Consider the following 15,101-nt stretch of genomic DNA (forward strand, 5'->3'; position numbering starts at 1 on the left):
CATATCACTGCGGCATTAAGGGTGCACACGCTACGTTTCGTTCACCTCCTGCAATTGGGATGATTCAGGGTCGAATCACATTCTCACAATCTGCAATCAAACCACATTAGAGTTCGCTTGGAAATGGAACGAGACCACCTCGTTTACAAGTCCTTGTGTAAGTTGTTACTATAGAAACAATAATGCATTAAAACGAGTGCATTAATATTAACCTTGCATTTGACCTACTGTCCAAGCCGTGCTGTTAGAGAAATGAATCAACAGCTTCTGATTAATCAGAATCAAGAACCGAACTGCGCTGTGGTATAATGTGAAATGACAGCGTACTCTGATTATACTGCCGTTACTGAAGCCTTTGTTGTTCTGTTTTCTCATCTCAGAGCAAGAAGCGTCAGTACGATACAGAGGTGGAGAACATGGAGCGGCAGCAGAAGCAGACTATCGAGCGACTTGAACAAGAACATACCGGCCACCTCCGCGATGAGGCCAAGAGGATCAAAGGCGAGCAGGACAAGGAGCTGTCAAAGTTCCAAAACATGTTGAAGAACCGCAAGAAAGAGGTATGAGCCTCATGAACCTCACAGTCTGGGGGAAGGATAAGGAGAAAGAGGAAAGAGGAAATTAGAGAATGTTGTACAAGACAGATTTATATACTTGTGCCTCATTTCGGTCAAAATCGAATATTAAGATGGTTAAAATCATACTCATACACTATATGGCCAAAAGTAAGAGAACACCCAACCATCACTCCCATAAGAGTTTGCTGACCATCCCATTCCAAAATCATGGGTATCAGTACAGAGTTGGTCCTCCTTTTCTGTTGTAGCAACCTCCACTTTTTCTGGGAAGGCTTTTGTAATATACCTGTGTGGATTTGTACGTATTCAGGCACAAAGGCATTAATGAGATCGGGTACTCAAGTTCTTCTAATCCAACCATGGCATATCGTGTCTTTATGGATCTCGCTTTGTGCACAGGGCATTGTCATGCTGGAACAGGTTTGGGCTTAACCCCTTAGCTCCACTGAAGGATAGTCTTAATTTTATAGCATCTAGTGACATTTTAGACTCTTATGGCCTTCTAAACTTGTGGCAACGGTTTTAGGAAAAGTCGACATATGGGTGTGTTGGTCAGGTGTCCATATGCTTTTGGCCATATAGTGTATATTATAAGTATACAATATAATATTATGTAATATTGTCTTAGAATAAAATAGAGTAGGTGTTAAATTGGGTCCTTTTAATTCAAATTATTTGTATAGCACTTTTAGCCGTAGACATTGTCACAAATTCAGAGAAATCCAGATGTAGACCTCAAATGAGCACATATGAGGCGACATGAGGAAGAACCCTTCAGAGGAACTAGACTCAAAACGGAACCCATCCTCTTCTGGATGACGTTGGATAGTAGAATTATAAATCTTTTGAGCGGATTGTGAATAAATGTCCTGGGATAAGCACAGGACCCCTAGGTACAAATCTATAGTATCCAAGTGTGAAACCTGAGTATAAACTGTTTTCAGGATTTGTTTTGCTGTTTTAATGAATGAAGTCCTCCTTTAATCATTCATGATCTATATTTCATGGAACTACTGACACAAAAAGCCATGCCAACCCCCCTTTAGTCTTTTCTATATTAAATTTAGATGTATTATTCACCACATTACACATTTTCTTCATCTCTCCTCCCTGTTACACTTTTACACATATATGGACTGCTATCAAGATGAGACTTTCACCTAACCATGTGAGAAACACAATCATGACACGAATTAGGGAGGATTTAATCCAAACGCCGCGTGAAGAGGTAACACAGGGCCTTGAACGATTTTTTTTCTCTCGTGATTGTCGAGTGATTTCACTCTCCAGTTTTTTGTGGATCACTAAATTAAGCTGTGATTGTGACTTTTTTCTTTACTTCAAATAAGAAATAGCTCATAGACTTAAATAAAATTGGAGGTTTGCTGTGTTTGCAGTGTGCAAAGCACTTTTTTGTCTTACAGCCACTATTCTGAATCTGTCTTTCCTCTTTTTTCAAACTCCTGCTGTCCACTTTTTCAACTTGGTGCAAAACAAGTCACACTCTCCTGTTATAAACGTGCATGGCAAGACATTTTGGGTGTGGTTGTTTGCCGTGAGCTTATGTGTATAACTCCACAGGGTGTAGCTCATGTAATGATACAGTCTTTTCAGCTCTCCTCCTGCACGCTGTTCACCGCCCCCATGCAGGACGTAAGTGTTGTCCGTGTGCTGTGAAACTCTGATCTTAGACCAGTCTGTTCCTCTTGTCTAATTATTAAGGCTGGACTTTGTATAAGCTTACTTACTTTACCAGCATTTAGTATTTATTTTATTCATAATGCCGCACTGAGATATGATGGCATTACACACCCACTGTCCACTTTAATAGGAACACCTTTACACCTGCTCATTTATGTATTTCTCCAATAAGCCAGTAAGGGACTGTTGTGTGTGAAAATCCCAGGAGATCAGCAGTTTCTGAAGTACACAAACCAGCCCATCTGGTACCAACATCCATGCCATGGTTAAAGTCACAGAGATCACATTTTTTTCCATTCTGATGTTTGATATGAACATTAACTGAAGCTCTGCATTGCGCTGCAGCCACATGATTAAACTGCGTAAATGAGCAGGTGTATAGGTGTTCCTATTAAAGTGGACAGTGAGTGCATATTGCTGTACATTTCAGCACATTTTTTGTTGGGGGTTGATTTACCTGGTTTACAGGTATAAGCCTGGAGTACTGCGTTTAATCCATGGCTGTTTTTACTACTGCATGTGTAGTATATTGTATGTGCAATTACGATACACAGTAATAATTGTACAAATACAAGAAAACAGTGGAACACAATATGCTTACTGAAAACGTATTATGGAAGTCTAAGGGTGGTTGTTGAAAATGTTTTTGTGAAACAGAATATTGTAGTCATTGTGGCGTAGTAGCACAGCTCCAGATTCCCGGGTTCGATCCTGATCTCATGTGACTGTCTGTGTGTTCTTACCAGGAACCACTGAACATAAATGAATGAATGCATAAATATTTTTGTAGAATGCTTTCTAACCTTTATTGTTAAAATGTAATGGCTGAGTTTTTTTTAATTGTGCTGTATGTATTGGCATATTTTAAACATTTATTGAAGGAATATAACAGCTGCTCATAGGCTTCCATTTACACGTTACATGTCAGTGAGTTTTCTATTCCTTTCTCAGTACAGAGAAGTGTTTTAAAATCTGTGTCAGTGATAATGCTACAAATGTGGTGGATAGAGATTGCGTTTAAAAAATAAATTTCTTTAAATTCAGCCATATGTGTCAGTGACCACAGTTCTGGGTTGGTTTTGTAGTGTTGTGGTGAATTTTTGTACAACAAATTCAAATATTGTAATGTTCATTTAATGCTGAATTGAAAAGTTGTTACGAAAGCAAATAGTGAATCCTCAGGGTTTTTGTTTGAGCATTTAATGGATAAAAATATGCTCATATTTGAAATATTGCATGTATGGCATGTGCAAAGCGCTGCCAGTTTCTAGCTTTTGCTTTAGTGTCTTTTAGTAAAACTGGTTGACTTCCTTATTGTGTCATTTCTCTCCCTCTCTAAGGAGCAGGAGTTCTTGCAGAAACAGCAGCAGGAACTGGATGGCGCTCTGAAGAAGATTATCCAGCAGCACAAGCGTGAGCTGGCCACCGTTGAAAGAGACTGCCTCAACCACAAACAGCAGCTCCTCCGAGGTGAGGCTCATTGTTTTTGAGCCTTATAAAGTGGTTAATGCCAGTCATGTGGCATTCACACATTGCTGCCTTTGTTCTCATGAATGTACAATCGTGAGCTGCAGTGGCAATAGGTAGTCATGTGTTCCGGAGAAAGCTAAATAAGAGGTTATAGCTAATGCTAGCGTTGTATACAACTCTATGGTGCAATTCTCCTGATTTGTTTACAGCAAGGGAGGCAGCAATGTGGGAGCTAGAAGAGCGCCATCTACAGGAGAAACACCAACTATTCAAGCAGCAACTCAAGGACCAGTATTTCATGCAGAGACACCAACTACTCAAAAGACATGAGAAGGTCCGTCTGCTCCTTTTAAATCAGTGATCTCATTCCGCATGCGTGAAGAGTATGAAAAGATCTGTTACCCAAAGATAGCTGTGAATATAAAAACCTTGAGAGAATCAAATACAGTTCAAATTTTATTTACAGCCACTATTTAGTATATAATTAGTACAAAGCTTCATTTTTATTTCCTTTTAGTTTATATGACTGAAATAAAACATTAACCAATCTGTGGTATATAAGGAAGTTATTGATTTATCCTGCATATTCTCCAGGGCTGCATGGTAATATTATAATATTATTACGATTATTTTCCCTTAATATTGGAGCCACTGTTATTTATCACACTTAGACAGACAGTTCAGGAGCAATCTAGTTTAGTGTACTCTATCATTTAATCATTTGAATTCAACAGGAAATAGCATTTTCTTTTACAGTGCACATTACAAGCTTGTATTCCTTCACGTGTTAAAATCTTTGATTAAAAATAAGAAAGCTCTGTAGTCACACTGAATGTATTTTTTACATGCTAAACAAAGCACAGTTAAAACCCTAAATAATTAACTAATTAAATATAATTATGTAAGTAAGTTTAGGTATATAAGTAAATAATTAATTGAAAATAAGTAAAACTATGTGAATAAGTATGTTTGTACAATTTTAAGTGAAAATAAGTATGTGTGTACATATTTAAGTAAGAGTAGGTAAGTACAAGTACGTATGCATGTATGTAAATAGATAAGTGAAAATAAGTAGGTAAGTACATACTATAAGTACTTACAGTATAAGTACTGTAAGTACTACACTATTTTATTTTATAAAATAGTAACTAAAGGTAGGTAAGTAAGTAAGCAAGTACAGTATGTATCAAAATTGGTGAAAACATATGCAAGCATGTCTCAAAGTAGTTAAGTGTATGTAAATAAGTAAAAATAAGTAATTAAATAAATAATTAAAGTAATTAAATAAGCAGATAAATAAAAGTATGTATGAAAGTATGTACATACTGTACTTGTAACTTACCTTTATTGAATTATGTACTTTTATTTGACTGCATTATGACCTACTTTTATTAATTTATGTACGTACTTACATACATACACGTAATTCTATATTTACTTATATACAGAACGTATGTATGTATGTATGTATGTATATAAGTAAATATCTGTAAGTAAGTTAAAGTAAGTAACCTGCCAGTCTAGACAGTTAAATAATGTGAGCAGTGCACTTGTTGATGTCCCAGTCAAAAAAAAATTGACTTCTAACTTTACCAGTGAACTCATTAGTTGAATATGTTTGATTGAAAAAGCTTAAAAACATGAGCCCTAATACTCTGAGTTTGTATTTCTCTAAAGGAAATGGAGCAGATGCACAGATATAACCAGCGACTGGTGGAGGAAATGAAGACGAAACAGACCCAGGAAAGGACCAGACTTCCCAAGATCCAGCGCAGTGAAGCCAAGACACGCATGGCCATGTTTAAAAAGAGCTTGCGCATCTCCTCCCCCGGGCTCACCCCCGAACAGGAGAGGGAAAAAATCAAACAGGTCAGAGGTCTGATCCAGCCTGTTTCAGTCTGATGGGTCTTTAGTGAATGAGAAATAATGAAACACTCGAGTGAACATGAATGCAAATAGTGTCAAATATGCCTGTTAAGAATGTTTGTGTGTGCGTGTGTGTGGGTGCGTGTGTGTGTGCGTGTGTGTGTGCGTGTGTGTGTGTGTGTGTGTGTGGTGCAGTTTGCAGCACAGGAGGAGAAGAGGCAGAAGAACGAGAGACTCCATCAGCATCATAAACATGAGAATCAGATGAGAGACTTGCAGTTGCAGTGTGATGCCAATGTTAGAGAGCTGCAGCAGTTACAGGTACACACACACACACAAACACACACACTTTACAAGCTATATATGTTCAAATAACTTACACTGACTCGTCCTTTAATTAGAATGAGAAGTGCCATCTGCTCATCGAACATGAGACACAGAAGTTAAAGGAGCTGGATGAGGAGCACAGTGCTGAGCTGAAGGACTGGAGAGAGAAACTGCGGCCCAGGAAAAAGGTGCCTTTTACTTAATTTGGATTATATATAACAAACCTACACAAAGTTATTTACACATGAAAAAGTAAAAGTTATCATTATTATTCACCCCATTGCTGTGAAACTCCTAAATTAGTTCTGGTGCAACTAACTGCCTTCAGAAATATCGTTGAATAAAGTCCACATGCACCTGTTTCTGGAAGGGCCATGAATTTTTTTGAGAACATACCTAAACAAACAGCACCAAAGAGAAATCAAAACACATCCGGGACAAATACTGGAACAGCATCAGTCAGGGTTTGGTTACAAAAATATCTCGAAACTTTAAACATCCCATAGTGGACCATTAAATCCATTATTAAAAATGCCTGTGACTCTGACTAGAGGAGGACGTCCAGACTGAGTAAAGAGGGCAGAGAAACAAGGAGCTGGGGAGATCCACAACTCAGATGGAAGAAGCTGTTCACAGGACAGCCATAGCCCAGATACTTCACAAAGATTGGCTTTTTTGAAAGAGTGATGAGAAGAAAGCCAGTGTTAGAGACTCAGCAAGCAAGTGGAAAAAACTGGCCTCTTGTCTGATTGAATGTTTTGGCCTTGGCACAAAGGGCTTTGATTGGCAGATACCCAACACTGCTCATCACCTTGAGAACATCATCCCCACAGTGAAGCATGGTGGTGGTAGCATTCTGTTGTGGGAATGCTTTTCATTAGCAGAAACTGGGAAACTGGACAAGATTGAGGGGAAGAAGGGTGGAGCCTAATACTGGACAATCCTAGATGAAAACCTGTTCCAGTCTGAAAGAGACTTGCATCTGGGGCAGAGGTTCCCAAGAACCCTGACAAAACTAAGACCTCAATGAGATAATATCGATAATAGGTGGTAAGACTTGAAAATGGCTGTTCACCAACGACCTCCATCGTGAGAGAGCTTGTATTGACAATATCGACAAGAAGAATTGGCAAAAAGATCAGGATCCAGATGTGCAAAGGGAATAGAGATAGAGACCTATCCCTGATGATTAGCAGACGACAACACTACTAAATGTGGAAAGTTCAAGGGGGTGAATATTTATGCAAGGCACTGTATATTGTTTTGTGTATTGTTTTTCACCAGGGACATGCACTTTAGATGCTAATTGTTGGTTATAAGCTGTCATTGCTTGTTAGTTAGCCTTGTAGCTCTTGTAGGAAACATGTCTTGACTGATTGTCTACACTGGAAAAATATTTATGTCAAATGTACTACCATGTGCTTTCTTTTTTCATAAATGTTCCATTGTTTATATGCTAAATATGAAGATGCAGATAAAAAAAACTAAACAAAGCTTAATAACTACCATGTAGTTTCAGGTTTGACGCATTTATTCGTTTATGAGTGTGATAATGAGTCATATTTTCTGCAAACCGTCACTCATTCCACGTCATATGTGTGTGTGTGTGTGTGTGTGCATGTCTGTGTTTAGACACTAGAGGAGGAGTTTGCACGGAAGCTTCAAGAACAGGAAATCTTCTTCAAGATGAGCGGAGAATCCGAGTGCCTTAACCCATCCACCCAGAGCCGCATCTCCAAGTTCTACCCTGTCCCCACTGTCCACTCCACTGGGTTTTAACACATGCATATACACACACACACACACACACACACAAACACACACACGCATACACACAAACACACACACGCACACGGACAGATATACACACTACACATGTTCCTACATAAACTCACATATGTATGTATTACTCAAGTAAGACTCTTATATAAAGGCATTATGCAACTACAAACTCCATTCTGCACAGTAATGGCTTTCAGGATATACACCTACATATTGTGAATGATCGTTTTGCAGCCACGCCCTCTTGGCTGAGACCATTCAGGATCAAATGCAGGGGGTCACTTAATATAAAGGGGTTTTGCACCTACTATGTCTGTGGAAGGACTGATATATTCACACGTGAAGGTTCACATTTTACACTAATCAGGCAGCTTCTGTATGTTTTTAACTTCCTGCTTAGCTAAGACATATGCCAAGTATTGAGAACAGTGGTTAATGTTTTACATTCTAGTTAGTTGACTATTAATTCAGTGGTTTTAGTGCCTAGACAATTTGACTGAAAGCTGAAATTTACATAAATGAACTCCCCTGTCATTTGCACTAAATTATTAAAGAACAGTAGAAGGATTTCGGTTAAAAGAATGTGCTACAACACATTAGAATGTAATACCTATAATGAAGGAAGTGACTCATTTGAGATATGATAGTCCGATTTCTAAAATGCAATGAGTTGAAATGAAGGAACAAACGTCTGCTGAAAATTTTTAGTTTCTGCCTCACGCAAATGTAAGTGTATTTTTTTTAGTTGTGTTTCATTTGCTGTATATTACTGTTTTCTACATATATCAGATCAAGATTACGCAAACTTGAAGCTGTTGTATATCACTGTGGTATGAAGAAGTGTGTAAAGCACTTTTGAAGAAGAATATGCAATATGAATTTTAAACTTTGACACATTTTGAAACATATCAGACCTTTTGCTTTTGTTGAAGGTGCACTTTAGCACCAAATTCTGTATTTGATTTTAATTTAGACTGCATGTTTTTAGAGACTCTTTGCAGTTAATTAACACTATAAACCATGTTTTTGTAGTTTACTTACATTTTACATTTTTATAAACTATAGTAACCTTCTTTTTTGAGATTTATTATGCCATCTATGCTAACAGTGTGTCTGAGAACATACTGTTTCATTTATGAGTTTCATTTATGAGTTTCATTTATGAGTACTTTAACAGACAAAACATGAATTCTGAATGAATTCATCATTAAATTATGGCAGTTTAACTCGAAGAGCGGGTGATACAGTGACATTTAAATACAAAAAAAAACTTTTTTGAGATATAAGCATCATTTTTTGATGGATTTCAGTCGGTGCTTGTTTTCTGTAGCAAATAATAAATTAGCTTGATGAGCGTGAGAAGGCGCTGTGCAGTTTCCACAAACTGATGACTTTGTGAGAACAATTTTAATTAGATAGACGTTTAAACACTTTTGAAGTTTGGTGGAATGAGGGAAGACATCCTGCCCTTTATACTATTAATTATAATTTTCATTGTCTAGCTAGAATTAGTGTTATTAGCTAGAAACTCTAGCAAATTGCCAGCTAGCTTACTAGAATGAGCCGATAATTTTAGCAAGGTAAGTAGAGAAAACAATCCTGATGTAAAAAATTATCATGAAGGAAATCTATGAGGCTTACTGTAATCATTCTAACATGTAAAAATATAAAATATGTAGGAATTCAAATGTGAAGTTGATTTTGTTGAATTTCATGGAAACTTTTACAGTTACCATATACATTGTGTAGAATGCTTTACACATACTGTTGAATGTACTTCTTGCCCCGTATAATATTTTTATTATTATTATTACATGCACATTCTTAAAGGATGAGGCTTTCCCCATTCTCCCTTACTACACTATGGCCAGTTTGTTTCCAAGTATGCATCCAGTTCAGACTGATTTTTTCTCATAATGTTTCTTTTTATTGAGACCCTTTTCATGTGTAAGAATTTTTTTTAGTGTATAATGTATTCATGTCAGTGTTTGTGATTTTAAAAAGGTGTTGATTTGCAGTAATAGACTGCTAATTAAATCATTTGTTGCAAATGTTAATACTAGTGCTGAGGTCTGTCTTATTCTGTGACAACATTTTATATGTTTTCTGTCCAAATAACCAAAATAATGTGGAGGTTTACTAGTAATTTTACAGTATAGAAATAGACATCTGCTTCTGTTTTAATGGTAGTAAGCTCTTGTGTTTGAGTAACTGAAAAAAAAGTAAAGATATGCTCAAAAGGAGTTTTGTCAATTATTTAAAATAATTCACATAGAAATAATTTATTTAAAAAAGACTTTATTTTTCACTTTCATATAGAAAACCATTTCCGTGTACTCATTCAGTAGATACTTTCTTCCGAAGTCACTTTCCAAGCATAAAACAGAGCTTTTAAGGAGTAAAGGCCTTGCTTAAGGACACAACAGTGGCTCTCTGGTAGTTTTGGGATCTGAACTCATAAACTTCTGGGCACTAGTACAGAGCCTTTACTGCTGAGCTGCAACTGCCCCATTCTGGTGTTAGTATTGACATCAGTTACAGTAAAAAACTCGATGCCCTCCACGAGACATAGTTATGAAATATGTTCTGTTATGATATTTACTCTGTAATTCATTAACATAATTAGTAAATGAAGTAAATGATGTTTAAAAAAAAAGTATAAATCTTTTCACAATACATGGAAAATCCCAAACTAAAAATATGAAAAGAGCTTTTCTATGTGAAACTAGAAAAAGATGAAGAGTTCTGAATAATCAAACAAAACATGTTAAAATGTTGTAGTTAAAAAATTGTTCTTCAAAAATTCATAGTAGAAAAAAGTAAATTTGATTAAGAATTGATGAAACACTACATTTGAACCTAATTCTGTCTACGATATTTCTATATTTGGATTATAAAACAAATGAATTATGTACATACATTTTGTCATGTCAAGAAATTTGACATCTTGACTGTCAGCGAGTCACTGTATTTTCATTTCTGCATTTCTGCGAGTGTAGTGTGTTTATGGCTTTACCTATCCCATGGTTTGGCTCTTACAAAAAGTTGCAAACAAAAAAGCTACAGAAATTATTAAATTTATGGAAAATAATTCATCATTTTCTGTGTCAGTCTAAACACCTGTACTTCTCTTTCTTCTGTGATTTATGTAGGCAGCTTCTCCTGAAAAAAATAAAGAAATAAAATAAATAAATAAAATATGTATTGGAAATAATTAACCCCTTCATTAAATTGCTGAACAGTGATTTATGGTGTCCCACAAAGGTAAAAAAAAATATTTCAAACATATTCAGGCAATACCTTTTTCTCCTTTTTGTCCTCTTAGTCCATCATTACCAGGAAGTCCTGGCAGACCAGGGATGCCTTGCTCACCTCTAGGACCTGAATTTTCCAATTAATACAGTGGTTCAGTAAATTGGTACATGATCAGAACAATGCGTTATTTATGCGTTATTCAGAATGAACAGGTAGTGTATTAAAAATTAATACAAATACAGATATGAATAGGAGGAGTTATTTAAGAAAGTGTGCCAGGAAGGTTCACAGGGTATCTGGTTGAGATTAGAGGTTTGCATCAGGACTAGGATCCTTCAGGACACAACAAAATAGTCACAAAATAGTCTTAACTTTCATACAGACACAAGGGATTGGTGAGATATGAAGTTCACGGGACAAAGACCATGTTCATTAATATGAATGTGCGGCACAGAGCAAAGCATTTACAGTATCCTTAGTAACTGCTGGGTCAGGGTCCCGATGATTTAAGTTAGGCTACTAGTTTGTTTATATTTTGGGGAAATAGAACCAATTAAATTTATTAGAAAATCACATAGGTAGGTGCAACCAAAAATAACTTTGTAAGAGTTTTTCAGAGTTTCTGGGGACATAGTGGTAGGGTTAATACTTCACTCTAAAAAAAAAGTTTAGGCCACATCTACTTTGGGTTTAAATGTGAATACAGATACAGATATTCTGGAGTACTAAATAAATACAGTTAATGACATTGCATTACACCCCTAGTGTACACATATCTAGAATCTGTCATTTCCATTTATCAGAACCATTTGGCACTTTCATGCACTCTAAAGTCTATGAATGTACCAAATATAAGTAGCTTTGGATACAAGCAAGGAAGGCAGAATCCAATAAAAGGAAATAGCTATGCAATTGATGGTAGGGGGAAATGAACTCACAGACCTCTGGACCTTTGGTCCAATCACAGAACCTTAATTCTTGAGCTTAACCTAAATCACCTGACTTGTGAACTTGTTAAATTACTAACCTCTTGGTCCTCTGGGACCAGGATATCCTATTTCTCCCTTCTGCCCAGGTCTTCCTGGTGGTCCAACCATGCCATGGTCTAGAAAAGTGACACAAGTGTGTCATTTAGGTTGCAGAACAAGATTTCCGATATGTACTTTGGCAGCATATACTTTGGAGTAGCTTATATATTGGTTACATGCCACATCAAGGTTTGTTTATAAAGGGTTATTAATGGTAAACAGTCACTTATTCCCTACCTCTAATAATTTTAAGTATCTCAGTCATGTTGCCATAAGTACTGTATGAATGGCTGATTCCAGGACGTCCAGGAGGTCCAGGAGGACCTGGCGGCCCTTGAATATCTTTGAGATCCCACAACAACAAACCATGAGCTGGAAAAGAAACCCACATACATAGCATTTAGAGGTAGGACTATGTAGCACCCATTAATGTCTCAACATCCCTACTGAAGAACTTCCTATTTTGCACTTCCACCACATTATGACTATTTATTCATTCATCCTTAGTAACTGCTTTATCCCAGTGGTGGGAATACACTCAATGGGACACCAGTCCTTCACAGAGCATCATGCATGCACACATTCAAACACTCATTCACTCACTAGGGCAATTTAGTGTAGCCACCTTAACCATTTTTGGTAACTTACATTTGATGTAGTTCACCACTTGTTCTGCAATACTGGGGTAGTCCAAAGTCTCAACAGGCAAATGTTTGCTCTCTGCAAAGCTATGGCTTGGCTCTTCACGGAACACCCTGCCACCTGCAAGAAAACATAAGGCAAGGTAAGGAAACTGCTGCGCTATCTTAAATAAGATTCACTAGGACTCTTGAGTAGTGCAATAGAAAAACTGTTCTCTCTATCTTTGGGAGATCGCAAGTTAGATTCCCACCTATGCCATAGCCATCTGTGCCCGGGGGTCCAAGAGAGCTAAATTGGCCGTTCTCTCTGGGTGATAGGGATGGCTTCTGTGGGCCCATGTATGTATGTCTTGTTACTGTTTTGGCTGACAATGAGGCCAACATTAAGTCATTATGTTGTACAGCTTGAAACGGTTTGTGATTGATAATGGAGAATGACCACAGCATGACCTTAATATTATAAAGTTCTATCAGGGTTGAAGTATGAATCAGAGATACCATATAATACTATGGTCACACAAACAGATGCACTGAAATTCTTCAAGTCCAAACAAATTGTTGGTGCCGTTTCAGCAATTCCTGTTTGCCGTTCCAAGGAAGGACAGCTAACCACTGAGTTTGTGATCTTTTCCAGATCATTCTGTAAATATATTCTGCATACTCACTCTTTAGATATTCCTGCAGTTCAGCACGGATTGGCTCTTGATGTGCATTCTCAGCATATGACACCAGGCCCCCTGTGATTCCAGGAGGACCCTGAGGTCCCGGAGGACCCGGGGGTCCAGGTGGGCCTCTAAAACCAGCATCTGCAAGTAAAGTAAGATTATAAATTATGAAATTCCTTTCCAACTTCCCTGCCAGGTCCATGAAATTATGTTTCCTGAACACAGATTAGGCCTAGTATGGAGTGTACTTGATGACTCTGAATGCTGATTAAAACATTATAATTTATTCAGTATTTCTTACACAGAGAAATTAGAAGCATTGTCCACCATCTTCACCGAGCACTTAAATTAGCACTCATCTTGTGTTTTTTTTCATACTGTACCAACCTCACCATCAGGGATTTCAGACTTATGGTACTCTTAGCCCCTGGCCTAGTGAACTAGCATGAGGATATAGTTTTGATAGAGATTACAAAGCAGACTTTTCTAAGTTGCTCTGGATAAGGGCATCTGCCAAATACCATTAATGTAAATGTAAATGCATTGTATAACTGATCTGGATCCTAAACGCTGACTGACTGCTATATTAAGACTTGAGTGGCAGTGGGGATGTTTAACTGTATTTACTTTAGTAGAGTAATATGTCTTTCTATTGTTCGTTCAGGTCATAATGTCCATTTTGATTTATATGATATGGCCTGGTCAACAGGAAGTAGTACATAGAACATAATGAATAATGTTTGTCAGGAAACCCATTTTTTTCTGAAATACTGCTTACTCTCTAGGTATTTCTGAATATCCTCAAGGCCAAATGTGCCTGTGAAAGCAACAAGACCTGGGGGTCCATGAGGTCCTGGGATGCCAGGAGACCCAGGAGGGCCTGGGGGCCCCGGTAGCCCAGTCAATCTTCTATATTCTGAGTCTTTAAAGAAGAATAGTTTGTCAAAGTAATTTCATTCTTTAGAAACATGTAGACTGGCTACGAGTTTCTTTATGTGTTGTATTTATAGACCAAGTTGTATATTGGGCAAGATGAACAATATATACTGTACAATAATACTAATGGGCTCTTACTTTGTAAGAGAATTGGGAGATCATTGTAGGGTGTTCCAGGAAGTCCTGGAGGGCCAGGTGGGCCTGGAGGTCCAGATTGCGTCAGCATACCCTGCTCTGAAAACAGGCACAGAAATAAAGGAAATGTTGTAAAAAAAAAATTATAGATTTTTGTATTTATATTTGAAAATGTTGTTAAGGTACAGAATGCCAACAGATTTAGAAGCTAATAATTACTGTACTCCAATAGGCTATGTTCACAAAGCATTTTTGGAATTGGTCAACGAATGCATTAAGATCGATATTAGGTGAATTGTACACTCACCGCTCACTTTAATAGGAACACCTGTACCCCTGCGCATTTATGCAGCTATCCAGTCAGCCAATCAAGTGGCAGCAGCACAATGCATAAAATCATGCAGATACAGATCAAGAGCTTCAGTTAATGTTCAAATCAAACATTAGAATGGGGAAAAAATGTGATCTTTGTGACTTCAACCGTGGAATGGATTTTGGTACCAGATGGGCTGGATTGAGTATTTCAGAATCTGCTGATCTCCTGGGAGTTTCACACACAACAGTCCTGAGAGTTTACACAGCATGATGCGAAAAACAAAAAACATCAGAAGGTCTGCAGGCTGAAACACCTTGCTGATGTGAGAGATCAGATGAGAATGACCAGACTGGTTCGAGCTGACAGGAAGTCTCTAGTAACTCAAATAAGCACTCTTTACA

The 15,101-nt window shown here is 37.4% G+C and overlaps 2 protein-coding genes across 6 annotated transcripts in view; one reads left to right on the forward strand and one right to left on the reverse strand.

The window, feature by feature from the left end:
- slkb (STE20-like kinase b) overlaps positions 1 to 9,781 on the forward strand; it is a 32,137-nt gene extending 22,356 nt beyond the window's left edge. Inside the window, exons 12-18 of the mRNA XM_026931825.3 lie at positions 381 to 560; positions 3,620 to 3,749; positions 3,959 to 4,083; positions 5,427 to 5,618; positions 5,811 to 5,936; positions 6,017 to 6,130; positions 7,575 to 9,781. Of these exons, the coding sequence (XP_026787626.3) occupies positions 381 to 560; positions 3,620 to 3,749; positions 3,959 to 4,083; positions 5,427 to 5,618; positions 5,811 to 5,936; positions 6,017 to 6,130; positions 7,575 to 7,721 (1,014 nt within the window). The 3' untranslated portion in view covers positions 7,722 to 9,781. The remainder of the gene's footprint in view (positions 1 to 380; positions 561 to 3,619; positions 3,750 to 3,958; positions 4,084 to 5,426; positions 5,619 to 5,810; positions 5,937 to 6,016; positions 6,131 to 7,574) is intronic.
- Positions 9,782 to 10,032: 251 nt separating this feature from the next.
- Positions 10,033 to 15,101, reverse strand: part of col17a1a (collagen, type XVII, alpha 1a) — a 28,748-nt gene continuing 23,679 nt past the window's right edge. For 2 of the 5 annotated variants that reach the window (XM_026931823.3, XM_053229953.1), the window contains exons 47-54: positions 14,388 to 14,483; positions 14,092 to 14,235; positions 13,314 to 13,454; positions 12,656 to 12,769; positions 12,245 to 12,379; positions 12,007 to 12,084; positions 11,025 to 11,105; positions 10,033 to 10,886 (exon numbers count right to left, since the gene is read on the reverse strand). In XM_026931823.3, coding sequence (XP_026787624.3) covers positions 10,837 to 10,886; positions 11,025 to 11,105; positions 12,007 to 12,084; positions 12,245 to 12,379; positions 12,656 to 12,769; positions 13,314 to 13,454; positions 14,092 to 14,235; positions 14,388 to 14,483 — 839 coding nt within the window. In that variant the 3' untranslated portion in view covers positions 10,033 to 10,836. The remainder of the gene's footprint in view (positions 10,887 to 11,024; positions 11,106 to 12,006; positions 12,085 to 12,244; positions 12,380 to 12,655; positions 12,770 to 13,313; positions 13,455 to 14,091; positions 14,236 to 14,387; positions 14,484 to 15,101) is intronic. The other 3 variants (XM_053229954.1, XM_026931822.3, XM_026931824.3) reach the window with 2 other exon arrangements.

The sequence above is a fragment of the Pangasianodon hypophthalmus genome, chromosome 26, assembly GCF_027358585.1.
Source record: "Pangasianodon hypophthalmus isolate fPanHyp1 chromosome 26, fPanHyp1.pri, whole genome shotgun sequence".
NCBI classification, from domain to species: Eukaryota; Metazoa; Chordata; class Actinopteri; order Siluriformes; family Pangasiidae; genus Pangasianodon; species Pangasianodon hypophthalmus.